This window comes from Epinephelus moara, chromosome 6, assembly GCF_006386435.1.
Source record: "Epinephelus moara isolate mb chromosome 6, YSFRI_EMoa_1.0, whole genome shotgun sequence".
NCBI lineage: Eukaryota > Metazoa > Chordata > Actinopteri > Perciformes > Serranidae > Epinephelus > Epinephelus moara.
Genome location: NC_065511.1, coordinates 14716565 through 14729475, shown reverse-complemented (window position 1 = coordinate 14729475; position 12911 = coordinate 14716565). Strand labels below are relative to the sequence as shown.

The 12911-nt window shown below is 39.0% G+C and overlaps 1 protein-coding gene across 1 annotated transcript; it reads right to left on the bottom strand.

The window, feature by feature from the left end:
• Nucleotides 1-6443: 6443 nt before the first annotated feature.
• On the bottom strand, nucleotides 6444-11377 carry LOC126391704 (uncharacterized). Its single transcript, XM_050046608.1, has 6 exons — nucleotides 11131-11377; nucleotides 10278-10416; nucleotides 9307-9560; nucleotides 8321-8468; nucleotides 7847-7969; nucleotides 6444-7761 (listed from the first exon to the last, which is right to left on the bottom strand). The coding sequence occupies exons 2-6, from the start codon at nucleotides 10375-10377 to the stop codon at nucleotides 7712-7714; spliced, it is 675 nt and encodes a 224-aa protein (XP_049902565.1). The 5' UTR covers nucleotides 10378-10416; nucleotides 11131-11377; the 3' UTR covers nucleotides 6444-7711.
• Between the last annotated feature and the right edge of the window lie 1534 nt (nucleotides 11378-12911).

Genomic DNA, 12911 nt, shown 5'->3' with positions numbered 1-12911 from the left:
AATAAAAGACAAAGTGAAACGTTTTTTTCCCATCGCTTTCCCTTTGTTTCTCACACATATACACACAGCGCACACTGCTCCCTCTCCCCAGGAAGAATGTCCTTGTTGTGTGAGAGGTCAGTGTCTCGTCAGCAGGGATGCATTCTGAGTGTTTGGAGAGTAAACAGCGGATCATTTTTTGTCTTAGGGTGAAACCCAGCAGGTTTCCAGACAACTTTCTGTCAACCTCCACTCAAACTACAGTGAAAAAAAATCATCGCCTCGGGCCAAACACTGTCATGTGCTTTACAGTATCTAAAGATATTTTTCTGTCACTCATTTTCAGCCTTATATGAGCAGTTGGAAGTTTAATAGACGTTATTAAGTCTTATGTTATGTAGCTTCCACAAAACAGTTTTCAGAGAATTTAATACATTTTAAAGTTTTGTAATATGAATTTCAAGGTACAAATGCATAATCAAAAGTATCACTGATTAGCTTAACAAAACAAACCCACATAGCTCATTTTAATTTTAAAATTTGGTTGATTATTATCCTCCTCATGTTATTAACAACTCCATGAAATAAAATGTTTTTGCAGACATTTATGATATAAACTAAGTGGAGGAGAAAAGTGAGCATGTAACAGGACTTTTCAATGACAACCTCACTGTAACCTCTAACTGATCTTGGACACCCTTGGGTCCACATGGAGGTTAGGTTTCCTCTTCGCTTCTCTCTGGTTCAAACTAGTTTTCCATGCACAGATTTTTCTTTAAACATCCCAGTCGGTTATTTAAACTAGGCATAGCAAAAGTCTAGATAATTTAGCAATGGAAATGTTTCATGACATTTTACATGTTTGATGTGGCCAATACCAATATGTTTTTCTACATGTAATTTTTAGCAGAGATATAGATTTTGCACCAGCAAAATGAAAACAAAGATAATACTGAGACTCTTTATCACGCAGTTTCTGTCACTTATCTTCAGTCATGTCCTTTGTCTTCTGTGTATTAATGTCATTGCAGCTATCAGCCAGCATGACATTAGCCAAGGTCAAACTGTGGACAGGTCTTTGTCTTCTTAAAATGCATCCTATTTCTCAGATAACACAACAGCAGCAGACAGAACAGACTCTCTGCTTGGGTTTAAATTGATTGTACAAAATTAATTACTAGTGTGGACTCTACAGTTCAGCGTCCTTCACAGCGGCTCTGCAAACATCTGCTCCATTCTTTACTCTTTTGTTAACTGACTCACTGCAGTGCTGAGCTTCATAAATGGTTTTAACTCCTGATCCTGTTGTCCAAGGTTAAATTAAACATAGCAACATGCTGCTCTTGTCAAGTCAAGACAAACCAGAAATCAACCCATGTATGACTATTCTGGCTCGTCGGAAATGGGCACAATGTCAGAAATTATAAAACAGAAGGCCCACATGCCTGATACAAATGGAGGGAAAAACAACACATAACATATGAAATTATTTTTTCATCACAAGCATGTCTGCTATTCAGTTTGTGATTTCTTTTCTTTATATCTTCTAAGCAATTAAAAAGCTTATCTTTCTGCAAATTCCTCTGAGGGCCTCTTCCTACCACACGAATTTCAATCTATCTTTGATAATGCCAAACATTCTGCTCTCCCACTGACACATTCAGCAGAAATGAACATTACACACGAATTACAGCCCTTACAATCAACTTTGTTCATAGAAAGGTGACCTTGACCCTGAACCCTAACTCCCATCCTCCCATCCTGCCTTGCTCCACCATACCTGTTGCTTACCTGAGCTGACGGTTCAGGAGCAGAGGAGTGTGTGTGAATGTCCCAAGACACTGCCTGGTCAAAAGTGTGTAATTTCTATGTTACTGGAATAAGTAGTGCCTGCCCCTCCTCTTTGTTTGGGGTATAAACTTAGGTGTGTGCAGCATGTCCAGTGTGATGCGTTTACGTATTTGAAGGAGACCAGTGGCAATGTTATTCCATAAACATCAGCGTGTGTGCATGGGCATGATGGAGTAAGCCTTGTGTAATTTGTCTCAGAGGGGCCATTTACAGTTAATACACTGTGCGCTTACTGCTCTTAATCTTACACTGAGAAACAAATTGTTCATATTAATATTTTAATGTTTAACTCGCTTTACACTGCCTGTGATTAACTGCTTTGGCACACCAGGGACAGTTATTAAAGCCATTACACTGTGTCTGAACAATATATTAAAGTTGCAAAATCAGAGGAGCGGAAAAGCTATGCAAAAAAAAGAAGATATTCAATTTTTCTTCTTTATTTCAAGTGTATTCTGAAGAATTTTAGATGAGGCAAAGACAGGAAGAGGGTGAGTGTGTTGTACATTATTTCTGCCCTTCTCCCATTGACTCCTTTGTTGTCTCTTTGCTGTCTGTGGCTCTGTCAGGTATCCAGGTATCTCCCAGTGCTCCTCACTCTGTTGAATAGATTGCACTGTGTTGGTCTTATGGTTGCCAGGCACTTTTTTTTTTTACTAACCCTGGGCAGGAGGGAGGGATTATCATTTAGCTTGACTCAGGATTGATTCAAAATCATACAATGGCTTAAAAGTGACCTTTTTTTTTTTTTTTTTAAATTGGAGAATCAATTAATTTTTACTTTAATAACCACACAGTAAGCCGGTAGAATTACAACACATAACAGCACGGCTCCATTCATCCCACACTGTGCGTTGATGCCGATTTGTTGGTGTCACCCCTACATATAAAATGCATGTATGCAGAACTGTGTGAGTGCATTCATGTGTCACAGTAGTGATCTGTGACTATTTATACCTTCTTCTGTAACACGCTGACAAAGCTGAGGCATGCATCAGCCTCTCAACAAATGATAATACAGCAAGGACACAGGAGATAGAGAATGACAGAGGCACACACAGAGAGTTTCGAGATGTGTGTGGTCAAGTCTGTGTGTGTGTCTAAGTGATAATACAACAATTCTGGCAATTTGACAGCAGATAGAGCAGCAACTGGTGATGACAAAGCAGAGAGAGGGAGAGCACAGAGAAAAGATTTGCAGTGGCTTATTAACTCCCAATCAAATTGTTGACATTAACTTGCACTGCAGGGATTACTTAAAATAATTGTATGGCTTTAATGTGGCCACACTGTATCTGTGTGTTGTTTCTGGTGTCCGTCTGTATAAAGCACCAGATGCCTGTAACATTATTATGTAAGGTTAAATGAAGGTCGCTGTGCTCCATGTCAATGGCATGTCACTGATAGAATTAGAGGAGGGAGAGAAAACATAGAGAGGATACTCAGTGAGGTTTGTCTTTCAATATTTGTGGAATATAGTTTTTTTTCCTCAGCATCACATCATCCCCATCATCACAACATCATTAGGCACAGTGCAACATTAATGTGTGAATATATGAAATTACCCTGGCTTATTACATAGTGCTCTTCCTTGCCACTTAAGGAGACACTAACAGCGGTAGTAAAAGCCCACTGACCTGTCTTCTATAAAAACTGAAAAAAAATTGAAAGATCAACATTCAACAATTCAATTACAACCAATGTAAGATGCTTCTAAATATTATTAGCTTTTTAAAATAAATACAAAGATCACATTTTCACAGCAGACTAGCTTTTTGATAACATCTCGAGAGATAAAACAAAAACCTAAGTGGGTGAAAATGCCTGCATTTTGGCTGTTATTTACTCAAGTGCAATCTTGCTCGTCTCCTTTTTCTACTAAAGTAAAAGATAATTCAAACTTGCAGAGAAACAAATATGGCAGACAAAGATCAGATTTTACATGTGCTGACCCCGTATGGGTTTTGCCTGGTTTGACAGAGAGGACCAGATCGATGCTGCAGGGCGTAAAACCAGACCTCTGATGTTAATCTAGTATCGCCTCAATTGTCCTCCATGAATGTGGGAAAAACTAGAGGTTAGTTGTAGGTCAGTTAAAAAGACTCTAAAGCCTATCGTAATGTGATCAACTTGTTACTATTTAACTTTAATTGCAATAGTCTAACCGATGTTTCCTCAGGTATTAATGGGTGTAGCAAGCTAAACTGATTCATTGTTAGGTAAAGGTCATCTTTAGAACACACGCTGAACAATGTAGGTTATCAGTGGACACACACACACACACACACACACACACACACACTCAGACATGTCTCTGTTATGGTGGTATTCAGGATATTTGTCCATAAACAGAACAACTAAAGGTCTAAGAACAGGTTAGCTCACATAGCAGAGTGAGATCCAGTCAGTCCTCTGATAAGAGACATAGTCATATTTGGAAACTCTTACAAACTTAGTGGTGGGTCCTCACATGACAAGAGTGTTGTGTGTTTAGTCAGTGTTACAAGATATAGGACCCTTTCCCCCTTTCGGAGCCAAGAAATGACAAACAAGATGAATGGACGAACATCCTAGGTGAATACACCACACTGGTGTCTCATTTAATCTTTTGTCGCGCAAACACCCAATGTAGCCAATCATGCTACACTCTGTAAGACTTATATCTTCAGCTGTGGAGAACATGAAGAAATCAGACATTATGACAGGAATGTATCATGAGTGAACCGAGGTGTAGCTGAGCAGCTGAGTCAACATGTTGCTTCATTCTGCCTCTGTTGTATCAACTAAAAGACGAGGCAGAATTCTCTCCTGCTGATTGCCCAGTGTGTGTGTGTGTGTGTGTGTGTGTGTGTGTGTGTGTGTGTGTGTGTGGCAGCCTATCCATGCTGCTCTATCAGGTGTCACAACACACAGTGAGGGGAATGAAGACCACAGTCACAAGCAGTCAAATACCAGTTGTCATATTCAATTGATAAGTACTGAATTAATTGAATTCTAAAGTAATGTAGCGATTGTGTGTTTCTTTTCAACGGGCATGTGAGCAGCTGTGTAGACTGTTTGACTTTGGGTCATAAAAAGCATCTGTGAATTTGGTAACACAATGGGGGAGGTGCCATAGATTCAAATGAATGGTAAAGTGTCACATGGACAAATATGTAGGGCTCTGGAAGCAAGGACAAATGGTGGAAAAAGGTAATTTCCCCCCACTTACATTTTAATTGCATGTTTAAGTGCCTGCAGTTGCTACTAACTCTGTTGTTTCTGTTACTTTGTGCCATATACCACCAATAAAACAACATAAAGTCAGAAGGACAAAGGATAGCAACACCAAAAGACGGCGGAACACTTGTTCCTGACGCAAGCAGACATGCAACCAGTTCACCACTAGGGGGAAGCAACAGACATATCAAAGCTGTGATCAGGTGGTCACAATTAGCTTTTAGCTTCCCCTCCATATGATGCTGCACATTACATTAATTGCAGCTAGTCTCCCTAACAAGTGCCCATGCAAAAAACCAAACCATTTATGATTAAGAAGTTTCAGTGAAAACTCATCATGTGGCAGCACAAGTTGGTGATGTAGAGATGATGAGATACAGAAATAAACATCCAAGTGTTGAATTAAAACCAGATTTATCAGTCTATATGTCTGATGAAAAGAATTGCAATTGTTGCCGTGTGAGAGTGTTTCTAACATTGTCAACTTTAACATTTGCAACTTTAAGTGACAGCTCATCCCATAATCAAAAATGTATATATTTTTTCTCTCACTTGTAGTGCTATTTATCAGTCTAAATTGTTTTGGTGTGAGTTGACAAGTGTTGGAGATATTGGCTGTGGAGATGTCTGCCTTCTCTCGGATACTATGAAACCACTCGGCTCATGTGCTGAAAGCGAAAAAAAGAAAAGAAAAGAAACAAGACCTTCTTGTGAGCAGTATCACAGAGGAACTATTATCTTTCTACTGAACTGCACCCTGCCAACTGTATCATCATGCAAAAGGAAGTGTGCATCTACTCATGGAGAGGCTCATGCTTGTGACAGCATGAGATATAATGGTGTGTTTCATTTGTGCTGGAAAGCCAGCATTTCCGAGTTCCCAGTTGGAAATTTCAACTGGAACACCCCCTGGATTTGGGTTTCCAACTTGAAAAGTCAGAGGAGGCAGATATCTTTACAGCCAATATCTCCAACAGTCGACATCTAGATTGATATAGCACTAAAAGTAAGAGGGATAATAGGTCTTTTGTGGTGAGCTGCCCTTTTAAAGCTCTGCATGATTTTATCATGTCAGTGCAGATATGACGAGCCTTTGAGGGATGACAGAACTTTTTGGGTCTTGTAGGTTTTCATGGGCCTGAATTCAACAAAAACATGCAAAATTTTGAAGTATGTATCTATGTGCTGACAGGATGGTACAGTGTAATGATGATGGTGTATATGGCATCTTACCCTCTCTTTAACATTCTGTCATGTAGGATCGTAGGGATCCAAACAGCACATCACAGGGTGAGTCAGGCACTTGAGAGGAACTGAACTTTGTCAGCTGTATGTACTTTCTGTGCGGACGGGTGATAGAATCCGAACTATCAGAAATTATAAGCTAGTTTTTTGTTTTGTCATAATATCATTTTTATTATTGATTTTTACAAGCTCTGATTGGCAAGTGCATCAGTGTCAAATCCAAAAAGAAAATGAGAGCAAATGATGAACAAGAGCATATTACAGTAATCATGAAAATATCTGAAGGAATGAAAAGACTGCTCAAACAACAAACATCAGCAACAGCATATAAACAAATACATCCCTGAGTTTACCTTTGGTAACTTTTGGTAACTACAAGCAACTGGACCTTCATGTAAAGACTGTGTAACCATAAAAGCATCAGAAAAATTTACTTCAGAATGCAGCATCACATCTGACCTACTTCACTGACTAATTCCCAAATAAAGGAATAACATTTTCTTCATTAGAGTTTTAATTGAATAATATCATATAAAAGTGCAACATGTTGTGACAGAAACAGGAAGTATTGTTTAAGTGTTTTACAAATTATAGATATATATATATATAGATTATAGATAACTAGCATGTTACCTGTGCAGTGAGTGCTTCCCTCAAGTGGACAAATCACAAAAGTGCAGCTGACTGATCTGCTATTACAAACACAGCTTGGACCCCCACCAGTGAGTATTTTGCCTTCTTTAGTTTACTGGAAATTGGAATAAAACTAAAACATATGTACATACAGTGCAAAGAGCAGCTACTCCTCTATTCCTCATTTAACCAATGCCTGTCTGCAGGCGAGCATTTACTCAGCACTTTAAGAACCACGGTGACCACTTCCTGCTGCAGTCAGTTGCTTAATCAGCAGGAAACCCTTTGTAAATATTTCATTACTACTGAATGTTTAAACAATGAATTCAAATTTAAATTTAAATTTCAAATTTAGGATTTAGATTGCTCTTCAGATCTTTGCTTTTAAACACTACATGCAGTCTGACTATGGCGTCCTATTGTTTTATCCACATTAGAGGACACAACAACAAATTTTACATATGATTTATACCATAAATGCAGTACACATTGATGTATGACACTGCACCAAGTGGGGAGAGCAATTTGGCATAATTATTTTTTGATGTATTGAGTAAAGTGCTTAATAGTATATTATACACTGGTAAGTGTGCAGAGTCCAATTATTAAGGGTAGAACATGGAAGTGAAGATATTAGTGGTCAGTGGGTAGGCTAAGTCCAGCTCTCACTTCACTTAGTTTTGTCAAAAGATTAACTGATAATTTCTGTTTCTATTCTCTGTTGGTTAGCAGTACAAAGCAACATCAAGCAACAAAACAGTCCTGCTTCGCTTTCTGTCTCTGTTTACTCCTTTGTTACTATTGTGGTCATGTCATCCTCTATTTCGTTTCCTCCTGAAAGCACAAAGACATCACACATTATCAGTCTGCAATTTGTTGTAAATGTATTCACCAGTAAACTCAGGCAGTGTATACTTACTGAAGCACTTCTGGAGATTCTCAGATCTCAGTAGCGCAGCATACAATAAACCAAACACCAACAGGATGCCGAAGAAGCCCCCAATGGCACAGCCGATGAGAGTGGCGTAGCTGGCGCCGTTATCTAGGAGCAGAGATAACAGTGCAGAGTGAGGAAGGAGAATTTACCACAGAAGTTTAAGTGTAAGAATGACTGAATGGATTGACAAGCTTGTGCAAAATTTAATCAAAGTTAGAAACTGTGAGTGTTTCTTGGAGACCGCTTAAGGAGACACTAACAGCGGTAGGGGATAGTCTGGGTTTATTTGTAATTCCACGATTTATCCTGATTTGTAAGTGAGAACATGACTGTAAGCCTCTATCAGCATTTTTCCATGTAGTAAAACATGTAGACAAGTATATTAAAGGAATAACATGTTGTTATAAACATGTTGACAAAACAATAGCTATTGAATTGAAATAGAAGAGTCTTCACCATAGACATGTAGGACGGCAACAACTGCACTGGGATTCCTTGACTGCTGACATACAACTTTTGTGCCATTGTCGGAGAAAGAAGTTCCCTTGAGGGTCCAAACAGCCAATAACTCTCCATTCTTCACATCACAACTTCCATAGAGAGCCTGAGGAGAGAGACAGGAGACAGAGACGGGAAGGAAGAGGGGTTCAGATGAGGGAACAGGAAAGAATAAGAGATTTAAATGAATATAAACTTGGTGTGATCTGGGAAATGCTCAGACCCCTCTTGGGAGACAAAGATTTGACTCTTAAAGCAACTACAAAGAGTTTTTAACAAGTTTAAAGTCTAAAGAAGAGGAAGAGATTTTCTTGTCATCTTTGACGTTATGTTTTGTGGTATTGGCTGATACTCGAGCAGGATCAGCAAAGAGAAAAATAAAAGAATTAACCAAAGAACAAAAAAAAAAAGCTTAAAGGGACAGTGATAGAGCACAGGCGAAACAGCAGATTTGAAAAGATTCATATCCCATCCTGTTTTGTCTGTTTTATTCATGAAATCCACAGGCAGATGTGGTTTTACATCAAATTATGAATTCATGTTGCTTGATAAAACAAAGCTGGCTAATGCTTTGGCTAACATTAGTTTAATGCAGCTATAGGTAGCTGCATTTGTCAAGTAAATCAAGCACCCCAAGGCTTTCTGTGATAATGAGCAGGCTGATCAGCATGCATAAAGATTGTATGAAGTTGAAAGGTAGATAATAGTAAGCTGCATCTTTAGCCAGATCAAGATATTTACAGCATGGTGCTACCACTTTTGTCCACAGGAGGTGCTAAAATCAACACAAAATAAAAGTCCCTTGTGGTTGCTTTAACAGAGCATGTTAAACAGCATTAATAACTTTTAAAATCTTACAGTGAGACAGTGCTGCTGAGGGGAAGGGGAGTGGAAAATGAGGATGACATGAGAGTAAATACAGAGTCAGACGGCGACCACCTCACCTGGGGGATGTCTTCCATGTGGCCCGAGGGGCATCTGAGGGTGTAGTTGTGGTGACTCCCGTAGAAGGTGAATGTGACATTTGAAGAAGCTCTGGGCACTCCACAGAGAAACACTGCAGGTTCTCCCACAGCCACTTTGATGTTATGTGGGCGTGTGCGGTAACTGAGAACTGCAGGGTTCGGTGCTGACGTGCTGGTGGTGATGGAGGTGATGGAGGTGGTGGAGGTGGTGGTGGTACTGGTAGTGTTTTGAGCTTAAACAGGGATGACAATGTGAGTGTTTATGAGAGGGAAATAAGGAGGACAGAGTATAAAGTTGAAATGATCGGATAAAATCACTAATAATTGTAAAAATTTAACAATTTGCGATGTCACAGTTGCCCCCAGTCTCCCCTACAGCTAAGTCACTTCAGTCTGTTAAAATCTTAAAACTGTTCGCATCAGAAAGCATTGAAATACAATTTGTTTAGACTGCTATGGATCTTTTTGTTGATACTACATGAGCAGGCATGATGGGAAATGTAGGAAACCAGTTATGGAACCAAACCCCCAAAAGAAATGTACAGTGCAGCAGCAACCAAACTGATCACACAGCATGGAGTCTGATTTGGCACAAAGTACTGTGCACATCATCACTGAGGTATTTGTTGAGATGTTGTTCTACAAAAACAAATATCCACCCATCTTTGTTGTGTGCTGTTTACAGGAAGTGAATGCTGCCTGCATCTAACGTAAGCATACCTGAAAGAAAATACCTTCACCGCCCTCATAAACATTTGAATATTCTAATGACTCGAAACGTGTTTCCTTGGAAGATTTTCTTTCTTTCAGACTGTAAAACATTAACCAGGGTGAGGTCTGTGGATGTTTTCGTTTTAGAATGTATTGAACTGTATGTGAGTGAGAACTGGACACTTTAACTACGACTTAAATCAATCTTACACTTTGAAACCCTGCATGTTGTTAGTTACCTGAGGAGGGAGCGGTGATTTGGAGCACAGCCAGCAGCAGCAAGAAATTTTGAGAAACCTTCTTCTGCTTTCTCATCTCTCCTTTCCTCCTCTTCTCCATTGTTTTCTTCACTCAGTCTTTCTTATTCCATACACTAATCTGCAAATGTTTGAACAATGCAACTTCACTTTTCATTCAACAATAAAGGAATGCGTTATACATGTAGTATTACAAGAGTCCTTGTGGTTTCCTTCATGTTAAATGTGATGTGAATGAATGTAAAAGATTTATGGTGATCACTATAACCTGAAGGCAGAAAATCAGTCAAATGGTATTTTGCACTATAATGATTTTAGATACAGATACAATGTATAACTACTATATATTTTAGGACCCATCAAACTGATTTGAGAAAGAGCTATAGAAATATTCTAAACCAAGAATTTTATCATTAGTTACATGAGATATTTGGCCTGAGCTATGATTTGATCCCTTTTTAGCATTTATTAAGGAATTCAGAAACTCTACCTTCATTTTTAGAAACCTCTACTGATTCAAAGCATCAACCTTGTGATTTAGGAATAAGTAACGATGACATTTATAGATGCAGACAAATTAAAAATGTTGAATTTTATGTTTCAAAGCAGCCGTCTTATAAACACTTGCCATTGTGTTGACTGAGGTTTTGTTATCCGCAGTTATTGGTTTTGCACATGCAGTTATTTAAATCACTTTTATACATCTGTCACCCATAATCATGATTCTTTTGTCCCCCAATCTGAAAAGTTTTTTTGTAAATATGAGAAATAAAGTGAAACATAAAAAAAAGCTTCTTGAAATGAAAAGAAAGACTAGGAGATTATTAACACTGACCGCGAAATGAACTGGAAATTCCCCAGCAGGCAGCTTCCTTATTTCAAGATTTTCACGCAGCTCTTTTCAAAATAAATCCTGCTTATAGTTGAAATTAACTTCTCAAATGACACCTCCTCTAAACTGTAAACTCTGACATATATCTACTGCCTGTGTCTCAGTAAACACTGACCAGAACTGTAGCCTACGTGTCCCCACACACAATGCTGACTCTCTCTTCACCTCTCTCTGTCTCACTCCATCCTCCCACTCTAACCAGGTAGGAAGTTGAGACCGACAAGGCACCTGAAGGAACATGGACATGTTCCTGATTTACAAGATGGATCTATAGAAACAAACTGGTTGAGCAGGCCTGCCTGGCCTGAGCCAATAATAGCTGCTGGGAGTAACATCAGACCTAATAATGCAAGACTTTTCAGCTTCCTCATTTACCTTATCTCTCTCTGTCTCACACACACAAACACCCTTACTTTTTTGTCTTTTACAGAAAGAGCTTAGAATATTTGGGTAACACAATTTTACTTTCAAATAAGTTCCTCCTGTCTGAAGGAAATGCAGGTTAACCGGCTGCCATCACAGCAGATACTGAATCACTCTTCACCACCTACTTAAACTTGTTCTCATTGGAATGCCATTTACCATTTAATTGTAGCGTGCTGTTTATTATTAGACATTGAGACAATAGCTTCTGTAAACCATTTGCCAAGCTTCACCAGAGATGGCATCCATCTGGAGAGCTCTGCTGGTGTTACTTTGCAATGAATGTAGTTTTAACTTTTAGGTTATAACCACATACATTGGAAATTCATATTGTAGTATTTGTAGTATTGTAGTACTGTAGTATGTATATTTCTCTGGCATACTAATTTTCATATTTATGTCCTTTTGTTGCTGGTAATCTTTGTGATTATATTGTTTACTTAAGTAATATTGCCATTATTACTATTTGACTGGTCATCAGTCACTTGAATGTGCTGTCATCCATCATTGTGGCTTCTGACAGCTGTTAATGAGCTGTCAGTCAGCTGTCATCTGTTTGCGGTTCAGTCGATATGACATACCGTTTGCCATGCAGAGAGTTGTGGCTCAGAACAGCCAGTAAAGCATGCTGACTAACATACTGCAAAATGCAACCGGATGCAGTAGAACAGACAGCCTGGTATTTTCTAGCATACTGTGTATTGGTTGCACACTAAATCTTTCTCCTGGCAGACTAAACAGTATAGTGGTATGTGTACTAGAAAGCACAGTAAGAGTCCATGCTAGCTGTTCTGTGAGGATGAACTTTCATCAGGCACAACGATGCTTTGAGCTAAATGCTACCATCAGCTTTCTAACATGCTCAACGTGCTGATGCGTAGCTGGTTTGTTTAGCAGGTTCACCATCTTAGTTGAGCGTGTTAACATGCTAACTTTTGCTAACTAGCACACAGTACAGCTAATGCTGGTGGGAGGTTAAATACTTTTGCAGGTCACAGACAGAAAGTTGGGAGCTTGTTAAAGTTATTAGATTTCATCCTGTAGTAGGACCCTTGAATATATGCAGGAAATTTCACCTTAATGTATCCACCAGTTGTCCAGAGACATTTTGCTGAAAACTACAAAAGGTCACGCTAGACTAAGAGTCAGGGCATCACCGAAGTTATCAGACTGCAACGCGTAGGAGTCATGAATGTCTATACAAACTTTTGTGCCAGTCCCAACTAGTAGATGTCTTTGTCACTGAATATTTGAAAACTGAGTTATTTGGTACACTCAAGGAAAAGTAAGTGGATCCTCCT